Source organism: Gymnoscopelus microlampas, assembly GCF_963454915.1.
Source record: "Gymnoscopelus microlampas genome assembly, chromosome: 18".
In the NCBI taxonomy this organism is placed as follows: Eukaryota; Metazoa; Chordata; class Actinopteri; order Myctophiformes; family Myctophidae; genus Gymnoscopelus; species Gymnoscopelus microlampas.
The window spans coordinates 33,059,210-33,080,006 of NC_139955.1; the positions used below are offsets into that span (position 1 = coordinate 33,059,210).

The window sequence follows — 20,797 nt, forward strand, 5'->3', positions numbered from 1 at the left end:
CTCAGAAAATCAAAGGACTTAAAATAGAACAAAGCCTAACTGTGGAATGATGTGGTGAACATCATTTCAAAGTTTCCAAGTTGCTTTATTATACTTTAGTGCAATTAGTTTGGCTTCATAAAACAAAACAAAGCATTACTGTACCAGACATTTTATCAAATATAACAACTTTATCGAAGAATCAATTACACCGAAGGAGACAAGTCAGATATGAATGAAATGCCTGTTTTATGAGATGCAAACCAACACACTGGCAGAGGATTCTGTCAATAGTTGTCCCTCACAGCCTGTGCCCTGTGCCTGAGCTGTCAATCACACTATCTCTCACCATAGTCACCCATTTAAAAGCATTTCCTAGGGAATGTGATTGACAGGCGTGTTTCTATGCAGGGGCGTGGTCTCAAAGAGTCAAGCTGGGGTGCATTATAGAGGCGAGATACATAATAAGAACTACAGCGCAGGAAAAGGCCCGACCCCTGGGTATGGTTTCCCTCTTTGGCACAAAGCAGTCATTCAAACAAGATGCAGATAGAATGGCTACCTCTTGCTGAGTTGAGAATCGAAATGTGAAAAGATCAGCGAGCTGGACAAGAAATAACTGGAATCTTATCGGATCTTAACACTACATCCACCGTGAAAACCTGCGGCACGCCACAAGTGACTTGTCTTGGTTTTAAAATGTCAGCTGGTTGACATTCTATTTGCCTGCCAGACTCAGTTGTTGGAGCATTTATCAGTTAATTGTTTTGTTTCCTAATTTCTTCTTATTTTGTTCATCTGCTTTCCATCTGTTTTAACTTTCTCTTTTGAAACTCTCCTCTCTGAAAACAGTACATACCTCCTAAGTTTCAAACACATTTCAAAAAGTGTAAAATAAAAGCTGGAAGGGGGGGAGGGGGGGGTCTGTGATCCTGCCCTGTAATTCCTCGACACATTTCTAGAACCCTGTGCTTGAGTGTAAGCCCAAAATCAACAACAGATAAGCCTTTTTCTGTGTGCTGGCTCTTTCATCTGGGTGCCCCGCACCCCCACCCAAGCACACACAGAGAGAGAGAGAGAGAGAGAGAGAGAGAGAGAGAGAGAGAGAGAGAGAGAGAGAGAGAGAGAGAGAGAGAGAGAGAGAGGAGGGGAGGGATCTTAAGGATTGTGGGGCTCTCTGAGACCCCAGAGGAGGTATACTATACTGGGGAGTCAGGGGGATGGGAGGTAGAGAGAGAGGAGGCTCCTCTACCAGCAGAATTCCCACTAATTCAATGGTTCTCCACTGGTTTTGCTGAAGTATGAAGGGAGGACACAATATAACGTCGGGTGGAAACCTCATATATCCAGAACTGTTACTTTTCAGCATTAAAACTCAAAAATAGCAAAAGTAGCAGATCGAGTAGCTCAAAACATGTCGCTTTACGCCATTTTCGAGCTTGTAGATCTATTACTTTTGATGCTTTTGTGTGACACTGTAGTGTGATTGTTGTTTATTGTTTATTTTAGATCCCCATTAGTGACTGTCTCAGCAGTGACTATTCTTCCTGGGGTCAAAGAGTACAATAAAAAAGAATTACAGTGCAATTAAAAAAGTATAATTGATAAGCACAAATAAGTAATGTTCCATTATTGAGCCATCGCTACATTCATCAGTGATCCTTTCTGCACATCGTATGACCCCTGTTCTGTTGGTTACGGTGACAAGACATGGGATAATGTCCCCGTTTCAAGCTGGGTGTCCCCGAGTCCCAACAAACGAACGCTAAAAAGTCCCGGTTTTCAACATTCACTATACCAAACTATCCCAGTTTTCACCACAGTTAAAATAACACTTGTTCTGAGAGATGTGCCAAGTGCTAAAATAGTCGACGACCATCCTGATGAAAACACCAGGTGAAGATAAAAAAAATAAAAAGTCAAAGAAACGATCAGAAGTAGCAGAAATAGCAGATGCATTGCGAGGCGTTGTTAGCTTTTAGATCAGCTATTTTGGTGATCACAGTGGTGTCACACGGATTAAAGTGATAAGGGTCTCAGTTTGGGTTTTTGATGAGCAACTTGTTGAGAAGCATACACCAGACTTTCCACATTGGACTCGATTCACTTATAGAACGCCTTTCATTAGCAAGTTGGCAGAAAGGTGGCATCAATAACGAGTCATCTTTTATATGTTTTAGATAACATTGCTGTAACAGTTTTGGACATATGAGGTTTCTACCCCGACAGAGACGGTACAGCATTGTGATGCACAGTAGCACTGCAGCCATCTATTCTTCCCTGCATCCATTGATTTAATTAACGTGCGGACCAGAAATTACTGAAATGCTATGAGCTATGATGCCATCTTCCTCTCAGGGGACTTAAGCAGATAATACATGTTTAGGCGTTTAGCCAATGCTCTTACCGTTTGGGACTACATGAAGACCAGGAAGCGTTTGCAAGGTCATTTCCTTTGACTGAAGTAATCAGAGTGCTTATCATTGCTTTCTGGTAATACTGCTGATAAGCATTTAAGTGTATTCTAGTGTGACAGTCATTGTACTGGAAGTGGGAAGCCATCATTGGTGGAAGGAGTACAAGTTAAAGTAGCGATACCACAAAGTCAAAGTACAAATATGTAAGTAGCAAAAGTAAACATACGCATTATGCAGAATGGACATTTGAGAATCATAGGATATATATATATATATATATATATATATATATATATATATATATATATATATATATATATATATATATATATATATATATATATATATATATAAATAAAATATTATATTTATAATTAACCACTGAAGCCCCATTTTATGCTTTGGCTATTATTTTGAAGATTTTTCAGCTATTTCACAATAATTATTATTTTAAAAACATTTGCTTCTTTTCTTTCCAATACCCCAATAGGCTACTGAATGGGGACGCCAGGTTGAAAGTGGTTACCGCAAATACACAAATCAGACTTAAATAAACACTCAGGACTGTATAAAGTTCAGCACGGCTGCTTCGGGAGCGGGAGGAGGAATTGACATTAGTTCCTGTTTAGGCATTGCATTGTCCATTCTTTTGTTTGGTTGTGTGATACATTCCATGGAATCAAGGGTTATTCATACTGTCACACTCATTCTTGGTCACTCTTGGATGATGAGAGCATCAGCCCCCAATGCCTTAAAGGTGTAAAATGGTTTTCTAGGCAACCCTTTAGGGAGGGAGTGTAGTGAGGTCAGTTCCTTTATGGAAGTAACCAGAGTTCTCTTCCTGTCTATTCTCCTCTATTCACACAGCCCTGGCCTTCATTCCCAGAGTGAAACTAGACACCCAGGGTTTTGTTATGGGTTTACAGCTCCGGAGGACAAGGAAGACAAACAACAGGAGACATAGAAAAAAGGGCCCTGTATCTACTTGGGCTCAGCCCGATTTTATACTTTGTCGTATGACGCGACGCGTTGTGAGCTTGCATGCAAGCTTGCATGTCAGCTATTTCCGCCGCGCGGCACCGTCGCACTGCGGAGCATAGAGTAGTCACATGACTGCTGTAAAGCTGTCGCCGAGGTTAGGAAACATTAAAATGAGCTACAGCCAGAGGGGAATGACTCTGAGGACAGTCATTTCGGAATCAGAATCTTCAGTTCTTCTGATAAATAAATCGGGTGCTATAATAGAGTGTCTGAAACCCCACAGTGTTAAGGGATTATGTCATTAGAACATGTCGGTCAGAAACCTCTTAACTTTTTGTGTTTTTTTGTAAATTAACGGCTATACTTGATCATACTATAGCGTCACTCAAAAGTAGCTGATCTACAAACTCAAAACGCAGCGCGAAGCGACCGTTTCGAGCTTGCAGATCTGCTAATTTTGCTGTTTTTGAATTTGAATCCTGAAAAGTAACTGTTTTGGACATGAGGTTTCCACCCGACAGAGACGATATAGAAATCAATGAAGTGAGGACATCGGGCTTATTTGTGTGACCCATGAGACTTCAGAAAAAGTAGGATTTTTGACTGGTCGAACCTATATATATATACTCAAAAGTATTTCAGTTATACTTAGCATTTAACCACTTTCAACCTAGCATCCCTATTCTTGGGCATGCCATTATACGCCGAAGATTTTCCAAAACGTTAAAAAATGTCACTCCAAATTCTAAGTTTTCAACGGAAAAGCAATATGGAAAACAGCCCTATGAATCTAAGCTCACAGCTATATTTTCACTATTCCTCGTAGCCTACTAAGATGTATATCTATAGGTCATTAAAGATACAAGCAAATTCTAATAATTATGTAATTACGTATATTTAGTCGCGTGCTGGTGACACCGTGCACCGAAAATAGCTGAGCTTGTAGATCGACTATTTTATGTTTGTTAAAAACACAATTGCGGTCTAAAATATCTATATACATACAAGTATATGGTCTATGTCAGGTGGAAACCTCATATGTCCAAAATTGTTACTTTTCAGGATTCAAATTCAAAAATAGCAGATCGACAAGCTCAAAACGAGCTTGTCGATCTGCTATTTTTGATGCTTTTGTGTGACGCTGTAGTATGAGGACGTAAGGCGTTAATTTACGGGGAAAAAAACACAAAAAGTTTTAATATGGAGATAAGAGGTTCCTGCCCGACAGCAACGATATGTATAAGTTTACAAACGAACGTGTGTGTTTGGGTGGGTGGGTGGACGGGGGCTTCCCTCTCAACTACCTTCTTTCCAACTACACCGCCCCCCCCCCGCCCCCCCCCACGACAGAAAAGAACAAAATCCCTCATAACCCCCCACTACCACCACCACAGCAGCCAGTGAGGAGCAGAGAGAAGGGGGGGGGGACTAAACTAAAGCCCTCCATTGTTGTCCCCCCCACCCCCCTCACACACAGGATCACCATGGCCTGGGCAGTGAAAAGAGAGGGGATGTGGGGGTAGGAGGGTGACTTGGTTGGTTGTAGGTGTGTGTGTGTGTGTGGGGGGGGGGGGTTTGACCCTCCAGCTCAAACACAATGGTGTGATACGAGTCGGCCCTATCTAATCAAGGGCAGGAGGTCACTTCCGAACAACCGGGCAATAAAAGATTATTTCCAGCCGCATAACAGAGGAGCCGTTAGAGGAGGAGGAGGAGGAGGGAGGGGGGGGGGGCTGGAGAGAGAGAGAGAGAGAGCGAGAGAGAGAGAGACAGAGGGAAAGGGAGGGATGCAGAGTGTATGTGCTCAGGGGATGGATGAGGGGGTGGGCTGTCTGTGAGAGGAGGAAGTGCATTGAAAAAAGCCAGCAGACGGGAACCATCTGGCTGGGTGCGTAGTCTAATCTCCAAAAAAAAGTGGGGTGAGGGTAGGGGGGGCTAAGGAGGAGGCGTGGGGAGCGGGGGGGGGGTGTCCATGCACATCCCTTCCTCCCACACACACACACGCACTGGGAAACCATTTGTTTGTTTATATAATTTATGCATGTGTGTCCATCTATCCATCTATCTATCTAGGTTCATGAGAGGCCTTAACCACATGAACTCAATAGCATCCATCCCTATTCTCGGTCCTGGGGGAAACATTCGGCGGATCTATAGCAGATCTACAAGCTTGTAGAGCGTCTATTTTTGATGAAGAGATTTGGTGTATGAAGAAAAAAGGAGGGGAGCCCTGGGGGAGCCCGGCCAAAGAAGTATTTGGGTTTAAGTTCATGTCTCATTGGTTTAGTATTTCTAGCAGAAAAGACTGAACAAAAGCTGTGTTAAGGGGTGAGATCCAATAGAAGGCAGAAGTACAAGGACATGATCTGTTCATTGTTGGAATCATCCGAGAACAAGTTAAAGCATTATTAGGTCAACACAACACACGGCTGTCCAAATCGAGCGTCTCGCCTGATGCAGACAAGACTTTTCATCAGATGTTTTTACTGAGGAATACATTCGAGATGAGATAAGACGTGTCCATAGTGGATCCATTCTTATCTGTGTCTTTTGGAATTCACATAGCTTTGTCTACCGTCTTGGCCAACTATAACATTTATAATAGCCCTATCCTGTGCCAGTGAGTCTTAACAACTGTCCACTTTCAGAAACAGCCTCCATCCGGAGAAATGCCGCTGCTGATGTGATTAGCCAGTCAAGTCTGTAAAATCTACGAGGGGCTGTTATACTGACTGACTGGCAAAAGGCTTAACACTTTAGTTCCACAGGAAGGAAGTGGCACCTTGAATAATGATGAGTCATTTGCTCTGACAGAAAGCCATTGATCCCCGCTCTCCAAAATAATGCCTCCTCATAAATTACAAAAGGATCTCCAATCAAATGATTTGCACAGGGTTGTGTATTGATCCCCGTGTCTCCGACACCTTCCACCTGAGTGGCCTGTGTCTGCAAAACAGCAGACAAAGACAAGAGGCAGGAAGGAAGGAAGCGCCTGTTAGAATGTGGTATCAGGTAGCCATTAACACTGCATAGGTACACAACAGTGCATGGATGAGAGAAGGGTGGGGGGTTTGAATGTGTGAATATTTTACACTAAAACCTGTGTGTGTGTGTGTGTGTGTGTGTGTGTGTGTGTGTGTGTGTGTGTGTGTGTGTGTGTGTGTGTGTGTGTGTGTGTGTGTGTGTGTGTGTGTGTGTGTGTGTGTTCCCAGGAGCAAATACGGAAGAAGCAATGAGACACCTCCATCTTGAATAGTCTTAGACACCTGATAAAACAACATAGTCATCACCACAGGCACTTTATGGTGGCCAAGGAGAGAGCCACAAATAACCTTTCCTGTACTAAAACACAACCGGGCTGACAAACAGGGCAGACTGTTGTCTAAACTGGGTTAATTCACCTTTGTGTTTAGGAAGTAAGAGTTTAGTGTCATGTAAATGAGGTGTATTTGGAAATTCCCATACAGCATCAGCAACATTATCTCTAAAGCCTCTCTCTTTCTGACCTGTGCGGGGGTCAGACGAGGGCCTCTAAATACGCCAGAGAGGCGAGTCTCACTCCCATGTTACCCTATGCAGCTCCTTAAAACCAGTATCTGCGTAGATAACTTGCGTAAACTTCGGTCATCCCATGGAAGTCCCCCAAAGACCAAAAAACAAACAAAACAGGCTGCCATCCGCTCCCAAGATCCAACCTACCCCCACATTTCCCCCTGATTGCTAATTTCTATTTATATGCCATGAGGGGAGGAAATAATGAAAGCCAGATGACTGGCCCCGAGGAGTAAAATGTGAAGCTGGCCCTTCTGGTGATGAATGCTGTTGAGAGCAAGGAGGGAGGTGGTGGTGGTGGTGGGGGTATAGAGAGCTCCACTATGGCAGTGGTGGCGTCAGCAGTGCCCTGGCTCAGGGTGAAAGGACTGCCCTGGTAGGATGTGTGTGGGTTTTTGTTGGAGGTTCCACCGTGACTCACTCGGTAGTCATGCGTGTTTGCACTTGCATGGTCTCCCTCCACAAAAAAAACAAAAAAGAAAGAATGAAGAGAAAACCCAAAATGCTGTACAATGCCTACGTCAAACCCCGGACAACTCCAAATAACATTACGTGGGTGTGCGCCGCTGCTAAATTTACTCCTGCGCCGAGTTCCAGGAGGAAGGATGTTGGTGGGACACTGTAAAATCCTCAGTGTTAATTTAACACTGAGAGCGTACAGACGTGTACACTCTCTGTTAAATGAACCGTGAGGATTTTACTGTGGACCAAACGGTCCACAGAGATAGAAATACTTAATTTTGACTAAATATATACTCAATAGTGACTGAAACCGCAGCTTTTTTTTGCAGCAGATGGTTAGACCCAACAATGAATATGAACCTCAATGTAAGGCGTTTAGTGAATATTGTCGCTTGGCAGGGTTTAAAGTAAAAAAAAAATAACTACTGAACAAGCAAACAAAACACTTGCAGGTTATTTTAGACACCGCAGTTAGTTCCATCGGATGGGGATTGAGGGACATTTTAAGGCACAGCGGAGCCAAGTTCTGGAAATGGTAGGAGCAGGATCCGTTTCCTTATTTGGATTAGACTGGAAAATATCAAGTAAACAGCGTCTTCCTGTCCACTGCTTTCTGAATACAGTTTAGACCCCCCCCCCCCATCCGCATGGGGGAACCATAATGAAAACTAAAAAAAAGAGGCCTCCTATTGTTTGCGATTGTCCAAGAGCCAGGAGCAAATGGGGGCTCAAATTGCAGCTCTGAAAGGTAACAGGAAATTGACAAATCACTAATCCACTCCTAACTATTCAGGGCAACAAAAGGTACATTCCACCAAAAAGGAGAGGAGAAAAAAAAGCACATTAAGTACAGAGGGCCCATTTGGAGGGAGGGGTCATTTAAAGCAAAATGCTGACCAAACTAAAATAAGGACTGCATGCTAGTAAAAGCCTAGTCAGCTAAATGACAAAAGCAACTAGATACTTCCTTTGTGTCAAGTGTTTACCATTAAGCTCTCACATCTGCAAACTACTTTCACCTGACCTTTAATTACCCCGAGACATTGTCATTCACCTCGATTTGTGTTGTGAAATCAACAACATAACGAATGGCCACGGCTCCCTATCTAAAAGATTATAGAAACTCTTAAAGCGCCTCAGGGCGCGCGCGCACACACACACACACACACACACACACACACACACACACACACACACACACACACACACACAAACACACACAGACTATGGCATGTGATTGATCACTCACACAGTTGTGGGTTACAGCTTTTTGTTTTAAATGCTCATGATGCCACAGCTAATCCATAGAAGCATGTTTTCTGACAAGCCCCCAGTAATGCATTTCCTGCCCCCCCCACCCCCCTCTCTTCCCCTCCCCCAATTGACATTTCTTCCTGACCAACCAACTTTGAAAGAGATGATCTCATCCCCTGGGGGGGTGGGGTGGTCAGTGAACTTCCCAAGTGATAAATGCACTGACCAGAGGGGAGAGGGGGGAAAAAAAGGAAAGAAAACCCAGCAGCAGCCAAATGGGAGGGGGTGGGGGTGTGGTGGGGGTGGGGGGGTCGCCCCTGTTGTTGCCTTCAGTGCAGGAACCATGCCATAAAGCCCTGCATTGATAGCCCTGGGTTTATGATCTTTGAACAGGTGGCCCTGGGTCGTTGTAATGATGACTCTCCCATTGCTTAAGGCAGGCAGGCAGGCAGGCGCACACACACACACACACACACACACACACACACACACACACACACACACACACACACACACACACACACACACACACACACACACACACACACACACACACACACACACACACACACACACACACACACACACACACACACACACACAGAGTATGGAGACCATTTGGGAGTTGCAGAACATTCTGATCTAGCCATTTTAACCACTGAAGTCCTATTTCAAAAATAGCTAAGATGAGCTTGTGAGGTTGTAGATCTGTTATTCTTTTTGCAACTTTTGAAAAAATATGAATATTGCCTAGTATAATGCCATGCCCAATTAGGGATGCCATGTTGAAAGTGGTTGAAAGCCCTGGGGGGAAAAAAGCTACAGTGCATAGTTTTGTGGTGACCTATGGTTGAGAGGCTCTTTTAAAAAGTAGAGAAACTTCCTTTGAAAAATAAATAAGCGGAGGCTGCATTGATGCTAGTAGCTTCGGGGCTATAGCGTGTCAATGACCTGTTTTGTTTAGCTTTCAGAGTTAGTGAGGAGGATTGTGCCAAATAAGTCCTCCAACAATATAAACAGGCACTTTTCTAAGCTACACGTTGCTTCTTCCGGCTGCAGATTATTATTGAATACCACTGCTGTAGTGAACACGCACACATACACACACCAAGAGCATTGATGTGATCTTCACTAATGCACACTCCAACCCAGAAAAAAAGTGACGCGAACATTCCTTTAAAATCATTTGTCAAGCGGAAGTTGGTCATTATCGTGGCAGGATCCCACAGAACAGGCAGATGTTCCTCAAATTCAAACAAACATAATCAAGACACCAAGGCAGTGAAGTTTTTTTCATTAATTAATATATTTTCTGCATTAAAGTTAACATAGTTTTTTCTTTTGTGCCACCCTTTAATTTTTCAGTAAGTATTGATATTTTGTTATATTCAGACATGAGTAAATTTAAGACTGTCTTTTGCAATAAATATCATAAAATAATAGAGCTTCACATAATAAATATTTTTTTACAACAAAAAAATGTTTTAACAGACATTTTCTTTTAAAAAATAGCCAGAATTCCTCTTATGGATTTGAGCATACAATTTACAAAAAAAAAAGTTGGTGAATGCCACAGAATGCAAATGGAGAAGTCCAGATGGGTGGAGGAAGAGAAACATATCCAACAGAATGACAATACTATGAGATTGATGTGCTTTCCTTAATGCAACATGGCAGAGGCAGCCATGGCTTTTTAACGTAGTAGCAAATGAGAGTTGCAGACACACCTGTTTGCTATGAATACATGGTAACAGCTACATAAACGCCCTAGAAGTATATCGTCCTTCACAGATTTGGTAAGAGGCTGCTCCCTTTTGTGATGCCAAAAGCATCAGGGAAATTGCCTACCCTAAAAACAGACGAAAATATTTATTTAAAAAAAATATATAGTGTTAATGAGGAGCTGAAGATAGACATGGAAACAGTTAAGGCAAACACTGGTCTGTAAAAACATGGTCCTGATCCAAAACAAAAATAAAATAAGAAGAATTGAGTGGTTTTTGTTACTCCTTTCGCTTAGCTCCTTAGCAGGATTCCACAAGTGGAGGAGAAGAAAGGGAGACTGGGATGGGAGGTGCTTAGAATTTTCTGATAAACATCAATTTGTGACTGACTACCATCATCATCATCATTATCATCAACATCGTTGTCAGATCCATGTTAAAGAGTCCTCCGCTCATGCACGCGCGTCCCCCAAAACACACACAGCCACGCAGGAGCGATCAGGAAGGCTTCTCCTGCGTCTGCGCGCCCCAGCTCTCCAGTTTGCAATAGACAGTGTTTGAGTTCTTGCAGCGGCAGCCAGGCCTGTTGACCCGATCGTAGCAGCCCTGACACGCCTTCAAGCAACCCTTCACGGGCGGGTAGCACAGCAGGCAGGGGAAGAGTACCGACATTAATCCCATGCACAGGAAGCGTGAGCAGCAGTGCGAGCGCGACAGCGAGCAGGGGTGGTCGGCGCACGAGTCCCCCTCGTCATCATTGGAGCAGTGGTAGAAGATGCCCTTGACGAGGCACATGCACGTGCCGTGTTCCAGTGCGCTCTCCGCTGAGCAGAGGCACTGGCCATTGCAGGCCAGGCACGAGGGCAGGCTCCGCGGTGCCGTGCAGTCGCTGCACTTGCACTTCCCACATCGTTCGCAGATGAACTGGTGCCCACCGAGTCCGACCGCCCCCGTCGGTCCGTTACCGTCCGATAAGTCCGTCTTCCCTTTGCCCGAGGGCTTGAGCGGAACCTCCAGGGGAGGCAGCGGATGGAAGTGGGAGTTGGGCTGGGGCTGCAAGAGTGCCTTGGGCTTGGGTTGGGTCCGAACAGGGCGCTGGTGGTGCAATGGCACGCCGGGCCTTGAGGGGGGCGAGCGCACCAGAAGTCCCTGCTCCGAGGAAGCGCTACTGTTGCTCCCCGAGCTGGCGGCGCTGCCTGTGCTAGTGGAGCGGCTGAGCCCAGGGATCCGCGAGGAGCCGCCGTACTGCTGCCCGCCACCGGACACCACCACCACACCGCCTCCCACGTGGTGGTGGTTAGAGTTGTGGTGGTTGTGGTGGCCAGACAGCCGGTGCTCGTAGTTGTTGTTCACATTGACGAGGATGACCTCGTGAGTCCTCTCCTGCTTGTCCTGTGTCCTGGGGGCCTGGCGGGGCGCGGGGGGCCTAGTCCGCACCACCACCGAGGGCCCCTCCGTGTACTCGTTGTTGGAGCGGATGGCCTTGATCTGGTCCAGGGACAGGATGGTGGTGGCGGCTGTGCTAGCGGCATGGTGGTGGAGCTCCCGCTCGTATTCCGCCCTCTGTAGCCTGCCCTCCAGGGCCAGCGAGGGCTGCTGGATCACCACTAATGAACCACCGGGGCCATGCTGACTTTGGAGCTCCATCTGGGGCGAGGATCACCACTTCCGACATTCACCGTGGACTTGGCATGCATCGGAAAACCTGCGGGGAGGAGGGAGGGAGGCCAGGATAGACAGAGGAGTGGAGTGAGGGGGGAGGAAGAGGGAGATGTCATCAGCAAATAAAAAGAGAAGCCAAAACATGGCTGGCAAACAATGTCATGGTGGGAAAAAAAGAGAGGTGAAATGGCATGTCCCATGCTATTCTACTTAATGTGAAAACAATTCAATTTTAAGATTATTGTTAGCATTATGTAGTAGGATATGCACAGCTCTCTAATGCCAAATAGAATATAGGAATAAAACGATGAAGAAAAACGAAATGTGCCATGTCCTATTAAGAGCCGTTATTTTAAATTATACTGGTTATTTTGATAGGCTATCTGGGGGGCCTAGGTTAAGACTATGTATGCCAACTTTTCTTATCAGCGTGAGCTTCACAATGTCATAATATTTGATCTCTCTTTAGTGAGGCGACCAGGGGGGGAAAGTTGACCATTAACACAACTTATTTCTATTAACAAAACTCTCAGTAGCTTCCTTCCTCACTAATACGCCACACATTTAAACTTCAGTAGGCCTGCGAATACTTCCCCTCTTCATTTACATGTGTATGACTAGTTAACATTTAAATGAGGACACGATCCAAGGGAACTAAATAAGCTGCCTCACTTAGTATTCTATTACTAAACCCCCCAAAAGGGTTTCAGGGGGAAACGGGGACAAAAGTAGAGCCAAAAAAACTAAAACTAAGATCAAACCCAAGTCTCAACAAAAACCTCAAAAACACATTTACATTAGTGCAGTCTACAACTTGATTATAGTGACGTAGTGAACGATACGCCTAGACTAGTATTTGGAAGGGATATTAGTTGGCGTATGAGTAGCCTAAGACAGTGCTTCTTAAAGTGGGGTCCGGGGACCCCCAGGGATCCTTGGGGGAGTTCCAGGGGGTCCCCAGCTAAATGATAGATAGTTAGGAACCAAATGGACCCTAATGGGTACACTCTCAGAGTTAACTTAACATTGATTTTACAATACAAATGTGGGTCCCAGAGATAGAACTGCCATTAAATGGGGGTCCGTAGCCCTAATGCATGTCAAACAGGGGGTCCTAGAAATTAAAATGGTTGAGAATCACTGCTAGAGTCGTAAAAATCGTCTCTTATGGGGGTCCCTGGCGTATCTTTTCAAATGGGGGTCCGCAGGCTAATACGTGTCAAATTTGGGGGTCCTTGACATGAAAAAGTGTGAGAACCACTGGCCTACTACGACATAATAAACAACAGCAGGAATTTAAAGGCTTCGAGCCTACAGTGACATTGTGAAGCAACGCCTGGGATCTCAAACAAATAAAATAATCGCAATTCAGAAGCAGTCCAATTAAAACAATATATCTATCCCAACAGCAGATGTGTCAGCCTGGGGACATGTGGCCGATATCTCTACGAAAAATATGCTCTTTATAGCAAAAATACACTAACTTCTATTTTTAAGAGTCAGATAAATAGCATTTACACCACTGTGTGCGAATTCAAAAAGACGACATTGAGCACGAGATAATACTAATGCAAGTAGGTTTAAGGCTACTCTATTAAAAATATATATTCTAATGCAAATAGGTATAAGGCTACTTTATTAAAAGATATGATGCAAGTAGGTATGAGGCTACTTTATTAAAAGCCACAAAGCCTGGAGGAGGTCAAGGGACATTAAGAGAGAACGGATACAAACAGAGAGAGACGGGGAGAAAAAAACTTATGAATGAAAACAAGCGACGTGGGGGAGGGGTGTTTGACTGACAGTCATTCCTTATGGGAGGGGGGGGGCGAGGACGAGTGGCCTGTGGTTTGAAAAGCAGCAGACCCGAGGACTAATTCACCAGCCAACTGGCATCTAATCCGACTGATCACGATCTAACTTGAAAAATGACAACGCAAATAATATGTGAAGATAACTTTTTTAAATATTATTTTTTGCTTCTTTCTTGCAGAGATCACATTGTGATCTCTGCAAGAAAGTAGCTAAAATAATAGAAAAAAATACTCCCAGAAACCTGACCATATACCGTTCGAACAGTGTGGCGGATTCTAGGTCGGGACGCTCCGCGTGGATATATAAATAAATATATTATAAACCATAATCACACACTTTTCAAAAGACATTTAATGATAACATCCAGGGCTGCTTACCTATATGCAATCATCCATAACGTTGAATCCATGAACGCAGTCTACCAAAACTCCATCCAAATGGGACCAAGCAGCAGCGATATTATGTCCAAACGGCGTAGACTTATATATTATAAAACATTCGTAACGTTTTTCTATAAATCCAGTACCAACGTATCCTCTTGTTTTCCTTCTTCTCGTTATTCCCTTGTTAAAAGTTCAGTGCAACTGCATTTTTCCCACCAGGAATAGTAAATCCACAAAAGGAAGCTTCTTGATGAAAAAGGCAACCCAATAAACGTTGCGCACTTGAGGCCGATCTGAAGACAGTCAACCCAGTTTTTAGTCCAGTACAGCCAAGTAGTAGTAGTAGCCTACAATTTGTTGGGGAAGAGAAAATCACCAAAGATCGGGGGGGGAAACAATATCGCAATTCAAAGACAATCAGCCAATATATCCAGAAATCTTCGAATCGAATATTTGCGTGGAGAAACGCAGAAAAAAAGTGGTGTTTTTTTGTTGTTGCACGGGGTTGATTCACGGAGAAGGTGCCTCTCGTCGCTCCAACCAACACAACACTGCAGGACTGTCTAGCACTGAATGAATGGGAATGTAGGGCTGACTGTTCGCTCCACCAGCCCAGTTAGCCCGCTCCCATTGGTCCACTCACTCCCATTGGCCACTCCCATTGGACATTCACTCCCATTGGCCACTCCCATTGGTCCATTCACTCCCATTGGCCCACTCCCATTGGCCATTCACTGGCCACTCCCATTGGTCCATTCACTGGGCTGAAAAAGGATACATCGCATCCGCTCTTGATTCATTGGGCAGATGTGGAAGGCCGGCCCGATAGAGATGTGTGCACTGGTTAAGGTGGACCGGCCTTATTTATTTATTTCTTCCCTCTTTTTTTTTTCTCCCCCTCTCCCCTCCACCACCAAGGCTGAACAGGAAAAAACTAATTTCCGTTCTTGTGAAGCCAGGAGGCAGGCTATTATACAGTGGTTCTCAAACTTTAGCTCTGACAGTATACACATGGAATGGGTCCATTTGGTTCCATTTGTATACTGACAGAGAGTCCCTGGACCCTACTTTGAGAACCACTGGGCTAATACATGGAGTGAGGATTTCATTTAATTTTAAGATGAATGTTCTCCCAAAAGCGAGATCAAATAACCGGGGTTACGTTTGAAACCTATATTTTATCCCGATATTCTATAACTCTATGGTTTCTCCTCATGCTGATAATAAGTTAGCGTGTGTACCCTAACATTACTACAATTTATGGAACACTGCATAAGCTCAAAACAGACAATGTTTAGCTTGCACGGTCTCTGCACTGCACACACGAATACACACAGGACAACTGTCAGTCTTCGCAAGTTCCCTGTTTTAGCAAATGGCACTTTTTTTGTTGTTGCTTTTACGCTGGTGAAAATAAATAAATGTGTTGGTTCCCGGTCCACCTTAAGAAAAAAAAGCACCCCGGGAGCGAGGGGAAAGAGCTCCCCCCTCCCCTCTCCCTCCCTCCTCCTCTCTGTTCTTGACTGTCTGGTTTGATTGGTGTCGCAGGATGCGCTGCATCCGGATCCATGAGAAAAGGAAGTTCAATACAAAGTCAATTTATCCCCCATTCAAATGGAAAAATCAATAGATGACTGACCTGCATCTCATTTAGGGTCAGCAGCAGCATGCAGCAGCAAAGTCTTCATAAAACTATTGGAGTTTAGAGCAGTAGTTCTCAAACTTTTTCATGTCAAGGACCCCCAAATAGACACTTATTACCCCACGGACCCCCATTTGAAAAGATAAGCAAGGGACCCCAATAAGAGAAGGTTTTTATGGCTCTCTAGTAGTGATTCTCAACCATTTTAATTTCAAGGACCCCCAGTTTAACATGCATTAGGCTACGGACCCCCATTTAATAGCATTTATACCTCTGGGACCCCAATTCATATTGTAAAATCAATGTTAATTTAACTCTGAGAGTGTACAAATGGAACCAAATGGACCCGTTAGGGTAGTTACAGAACCATAACCATTTGGTCCCTGTCCATCATTTAGCTGGGGACCCCTGGAACCCCCTCAAGTACCCCTAGGGGTCCCCGTCTCTAAACCATTCAGAACGAATGGTTTAGAGAGAGACAGAGAGAGAGAGGGGCTGTTGTTAAGACGGACACAGCCCCGTGCAATAATGTTAACGATGTTTTTTAGTTTTTTTTAAGGGCTAGACATGAAAAAAAAGGCAGTTTAGTGGGGCTAGCGGCGGGGTTGGCAGTTGGTGTAAAGTAACTAGATACATTTACTCAAGTACTGTACTTAAGTACAATTTTGAGGTATTTTTACTTTGAGTATTTAAACATTTCTATACTTTTACTTCTACTCCACTACATCTCAGAGGCAAATGTTGTAGGCTACTTTTACCTCTACTACAATTATTTGAAAATGTTAGTAACTAGTTACTTTTTAGATTTAGATTTGTATTACTAAATAAACATAAATTAACCACGTGAGCTCTTTAGCTCTATATATATTTGAAAATAGCCGATCTACAAGCTCACATGCATTGCAGCACTTGTGAGCTTGTACTGTAGATCTGAAAACTTTAAATGGGACATTCTGCATAATGAGTACTTTTACTTTTGGTACTGTAAGTGCATTTTGATGCCAATACTTTTGTACTTTTACTCAAGTCAATTTTGAATTTCGGACTTTCACTTGTAACAGAGTATTTCTACATTGCAGTATTGCTACTTTTACTTAAGTAAAAAAAATGTAGCCTACTTTTTCCACCACTGCTAGCGGTGGGGTTGGTGATAAAGCAAATCCCTGGTAGATTCCCAAACGACAGATGGTCTTCTGGAAGCTCTTCTTAGCGGTCGGAAGTGCGGACGGAAATCTCACGATTACAGCAATTAGCTGATTTTCCACGGGGTTGAATGTGATGAATATCCCGGTCGTGCTTGTTTTTTCTCTCCCCACGGATAGCGGTGTAAAGTAACTAAGTACATTTACTCAAGTACTTAAGTACAATGTTTTACTTTCTTCAGTATTTACAATTTTTAATACTTTAGCTCACAATGTGAGCTTGTAGATCGGCTATTTTTAAAAAAGTATACATTTTGAACTTGTGAAATGGGACATTCTGCACAATGAGTACTTTTACTTTTGGTACTTTAAGTATATTTTGATGCCGAAACTTTTGTACTTTTACTCAAGTACATTTTGACTCATATGCGACTCATTTGTTTTTGTATAATGATCAGTTGTCAATCAACTATGATTAAAATAAACACAACAGTAAATCATAAATGTGAATAATGCATTTATTACACAAATTCATTTTCTTTTCATAGGAACACAAGGATTTTGCATACAGCATAAAATAATACAACAGAATAGGCTAGGGATTTGAGAGCAATAGAATGGAACCTCTAAATGATTGGTCAACTTTATGGTAATATCTGTTGTTTTATTTGTATGTAATGGTTTATTAGGCTATTTGGTACTAGTCTGAGATGCTTACAAACTAACACCAAAGTAGCTACAGTTCCTTGTGCATGGGAGTAAACCGTGAATGAAACTGCTGGTATTCTGGTGACAGTGCATGGTTTACTTTAAACCACAGCCAACATTTGCATTTGGCTGGTGGTTAGCTGGTGTTAATATTCTTGTCTAGAAAGACTTGACTACAGTGTCTGGTACAGTTGAGCCTTCTGCAGATGTTGAATAGGCAAAATTCAACAAAATACTACAGTCTTAAGAGAGGTGCAGCATTATCTTAACTACCACCAGCATTTATTTCCACTAGGTTTTCTACTTATGGTGTAAAGTATAACTAAAGCTGTGTTTTCACTACAGTGCCAAAAGTCTTTGACTTGAAAAAGTTTGGAGAACCACTGATGTAGAGCATTCATTTACAGAAAAAAAAAACACACGGTTTCTGCCATTTGGCTTATTTAGCAGAGTCATCATGATCATCATCATGATCATCAAACGAAGCACAGACCACTGCGCTGCTGCTGGTAGTTGACATACAGCTGGAGGAGAGAGTCTGGGATGCGGGGCTGGACAGCGGTCAGGGCGCTCTCAAAGTGTCTGGCACTGATGTGCTGGGCTTTGATGTCCTCCTGAAGGGCCAGGAGGCCAGCCTCTCTGCATACTGCTGTTATCTGCGACAGGAAACAGACGCACACAGATCAGTGGTGGACAGTAACAGAGTATATTTACCTTGAGTACTGTACTTAGGTGCATGTTTAGTAGTAGAGTGTCTGTACTTTACTTGAGTATTTAGTATTTTTTGGATACTTTCACTCCAATACATTTCAAAGACAAATATTGCACTTTTGACTACACTACATTCATAGGAAGGGAAAAAGTACATATTGAATTTACCACTTAAGCCCTAAAACTTCAGTATTATTGATATTTGAAGTTTAGAATACATTTACCTTGAGTACAATTACTTCAGTAATCTTCTTTTTTGTACATTGTCGCTGTCGGGCAGAAACCTCCATCTCCTCCTTCTCCATATTCTAACTTTTTGTGTTTTTTAGTAAATTAACGCCCTACTTGATCAGACTACAGCGTCACACAAAAGCATCAGAAGTCGCAGATCCACAAGCTCGGAACGCGGCGCGAAGCAACACGTTTTAAATTTGAATCCTGAAAAGTAACAGTTTTGGACATATGAGGTTTCCACCTGACCAAGACAATATATGTACTTTAAATGTTTTATTGTATTGTATTTGTATTTCTTTTTGGACCACTTATGACTTTCACTCAACTACATTTCAAAGACAATTACTGTGCTTTTGACTCCACTACTTTTCTAGGAAGGGAAAAAAGTACATTATGAATAAACCACTTAAGCCCTCTTTCAAATACTGTGAAAATAGCAGATCTACAGGGCATGTAGATCTGCTATTTTCACTATAATTGATGTTTTTTGTACTTACATTTGTACTTTTGAATACGTAAGTATTGCCCATATTGATATCGGACCTGTTTTTCTGTTTCTTTCTCTCTCTCTCTCTCTCTCTCTCTCTGGAGACAAATAAATAACACAAGCAGCTTCGCTTATGTGTTTGTAATGTTAGTTAAAGCCATTCTGGATTAAGAGCATCAGCTGATTAACTCATGTGTAGCATTTGAATACTGGGGAATTACTTTCACATGCATCAGGTAAAAACAATAATACAGTTTTGGCATGTTTTGCTTTATTTAGATAGGATACTACAGAGACAGAAAACTGAAGGTCATGCAACACACCACTCCAGCTGGAATCCAAACAGGGATGTTGTCATTATGTGGTTGACGCACTTTCGGATCATATACCGCCAGGGGTGGACAGTAACTAAGTACATTTACTTGAGTACTGTACTTAAGTAATTATTTTTCAGAGTATCTGCACTTTACCTGAGTATTTGTATTTTTGTTTTATGACTTTCACTCTTATCACATTTGACTCCACTGCATTTCTAGGAAGGGAAAAAGTACATTAAAAATTCACCACTTATTCCCTATTAAAAATATAGTGAAAATAGCCAAGCTTGTACATTTTCAGTATTATTGATATTTGATGAAAACATCTGGAAAAGTTTGGAATTGTTTTGGAAAATGTAAAAATTTCAAGACAGCAATGCAATGATATAAAAAACTAAATCAGGCCTACTTTGTAATTTGTACTTTTGCATACTTAGTATCTTTAAAAGCAAGGACTCCTCTACTTCAACTCAAGTACACATTTGACAGAGCAACTTTCACTTGCAGTCGAGTAATATTTCACCAGGAGTATATCTGTACTTTGACTCAAGTACTGGGGCCGAGTTACTTTGTCCACCACTGTCTACCGGCCTGCCCTGGTAAAAAAAACACACAATACTCAGCCGTTATGAGTCGTCCTGGTGTGGGAGCTGGTGCCAGTATCATTAGTTGCCAAGGAACCGAGTCAGTCTGGATAGCGGGGCAGCCGCCAAAATGCCTAAAGTATAAGAGATGTGAGCATAGTGTGCCCCCTCTTACACTCCCACATGGCCTCTTTCCTACAATAGCAGAATTATGCAACGGTGCCACGGAGAGGAGTGGTGTGTGCAGTGCTTTGCAGTGCCGTGCTCTTGCAGCGCAGCATGCGTGTTTGTGACCTTTGGGAGAGATTCTGCACACGCCAGGGGAGTGAGTCACTTCCGAATTGGTGGTGATAGCTGATGAAGGCCAGGCGCCTTTTCCCAGCAGCGCCACCCTCCTCCTCCTCCTCCACCTCCCCTCTCTAGAACTACCGCTTTGTTGTTGGGCATGCTCTTCAGTCGCTGCTGTGCGCAGACAGACGTGGGGAGGGCCAGCTTATGCAACTCCCTCCAATAAGAGGCCAGAGTGGGACCTATCTGTTTTTAAAGTCGCTGATAATGTCGGGCTGCTTTAAGAGGTTAGAAGGACATGGAGTCCCGTGATGCAGCACAGCGACGGAATGTTAAACGCCAATAAAGAGTTCTGCATGTACTGTAGCCGTGGTATAGTCCATGGCTATATGTAGTGCAGTGTGTGGACCGCAACGCGTTCTCACATTATCACGGCAATGACAACTTAAAGAGGG

The 20,797-nt window shown here is 43.3% G+C and overlaps 2 protein-coding genes across 3 annotated transcripts in view; both read right to left on the bottom strand.

Annotated features, from left to right (window-relative positions):
- Positions 1-9,951: 9,951 nt before the first annotated feature.
- spry1 (sprouty homolog 1, antagonist of FGF signaling) lies at positions 9,952-14,788 on the bottom strand. Its single transcript, XM_084086012.1, has 2 exons — positions 14,224-14,788; positions 9,952-12,074 (listed from the first exon to the last, which is right to left on the bottom strand). The coding sequence occupies exon 2, from the start codon at positions 12,014-12,016 to the stop codon at positions 10,868-10,870; it is 1,149 nt and encodes a 382-aa protein (XP_083942138.1). The 5' UTR covers positions 12,017-12,074; positions 14,224-14,788; the 3' UTR covers positions 9,952-10,867.
- A 2,778-nt stretch (positions 14,789-17,566) lies between these two features.
- The window catches only part of afg2a (AFG2 AAA ATPase homolog A), a 171,314-nt gene continuing 168,083 nt past the window's right edge, over positions 17,567-20,797 (bottom strand). For both annotated transcript variants that reach the window (XM_084041957.1, XM_084041956.1), the window contains exon 18: positions 17,567-18,377. In XM_084041957.1, the coding sequence (XP_083898083.1) occupies positions 18,198-18,377 (180 nt within the window). In that variant the 3' untranslated portion in view covers positions 17,567-18,197. The remainder of the gene's footprint in view (positions 18,378-20,797) is intronic.

What these genes read in the sequence shown, in the direction of transcription:
- spry1 (XM_084086012.1), bottom strand. Translation starts at nt 12,016, where the DNA reads ATGGAGCTCCAAAGTCAGCATGGCCCCGGTGGTTCATTAGTGGTGATC.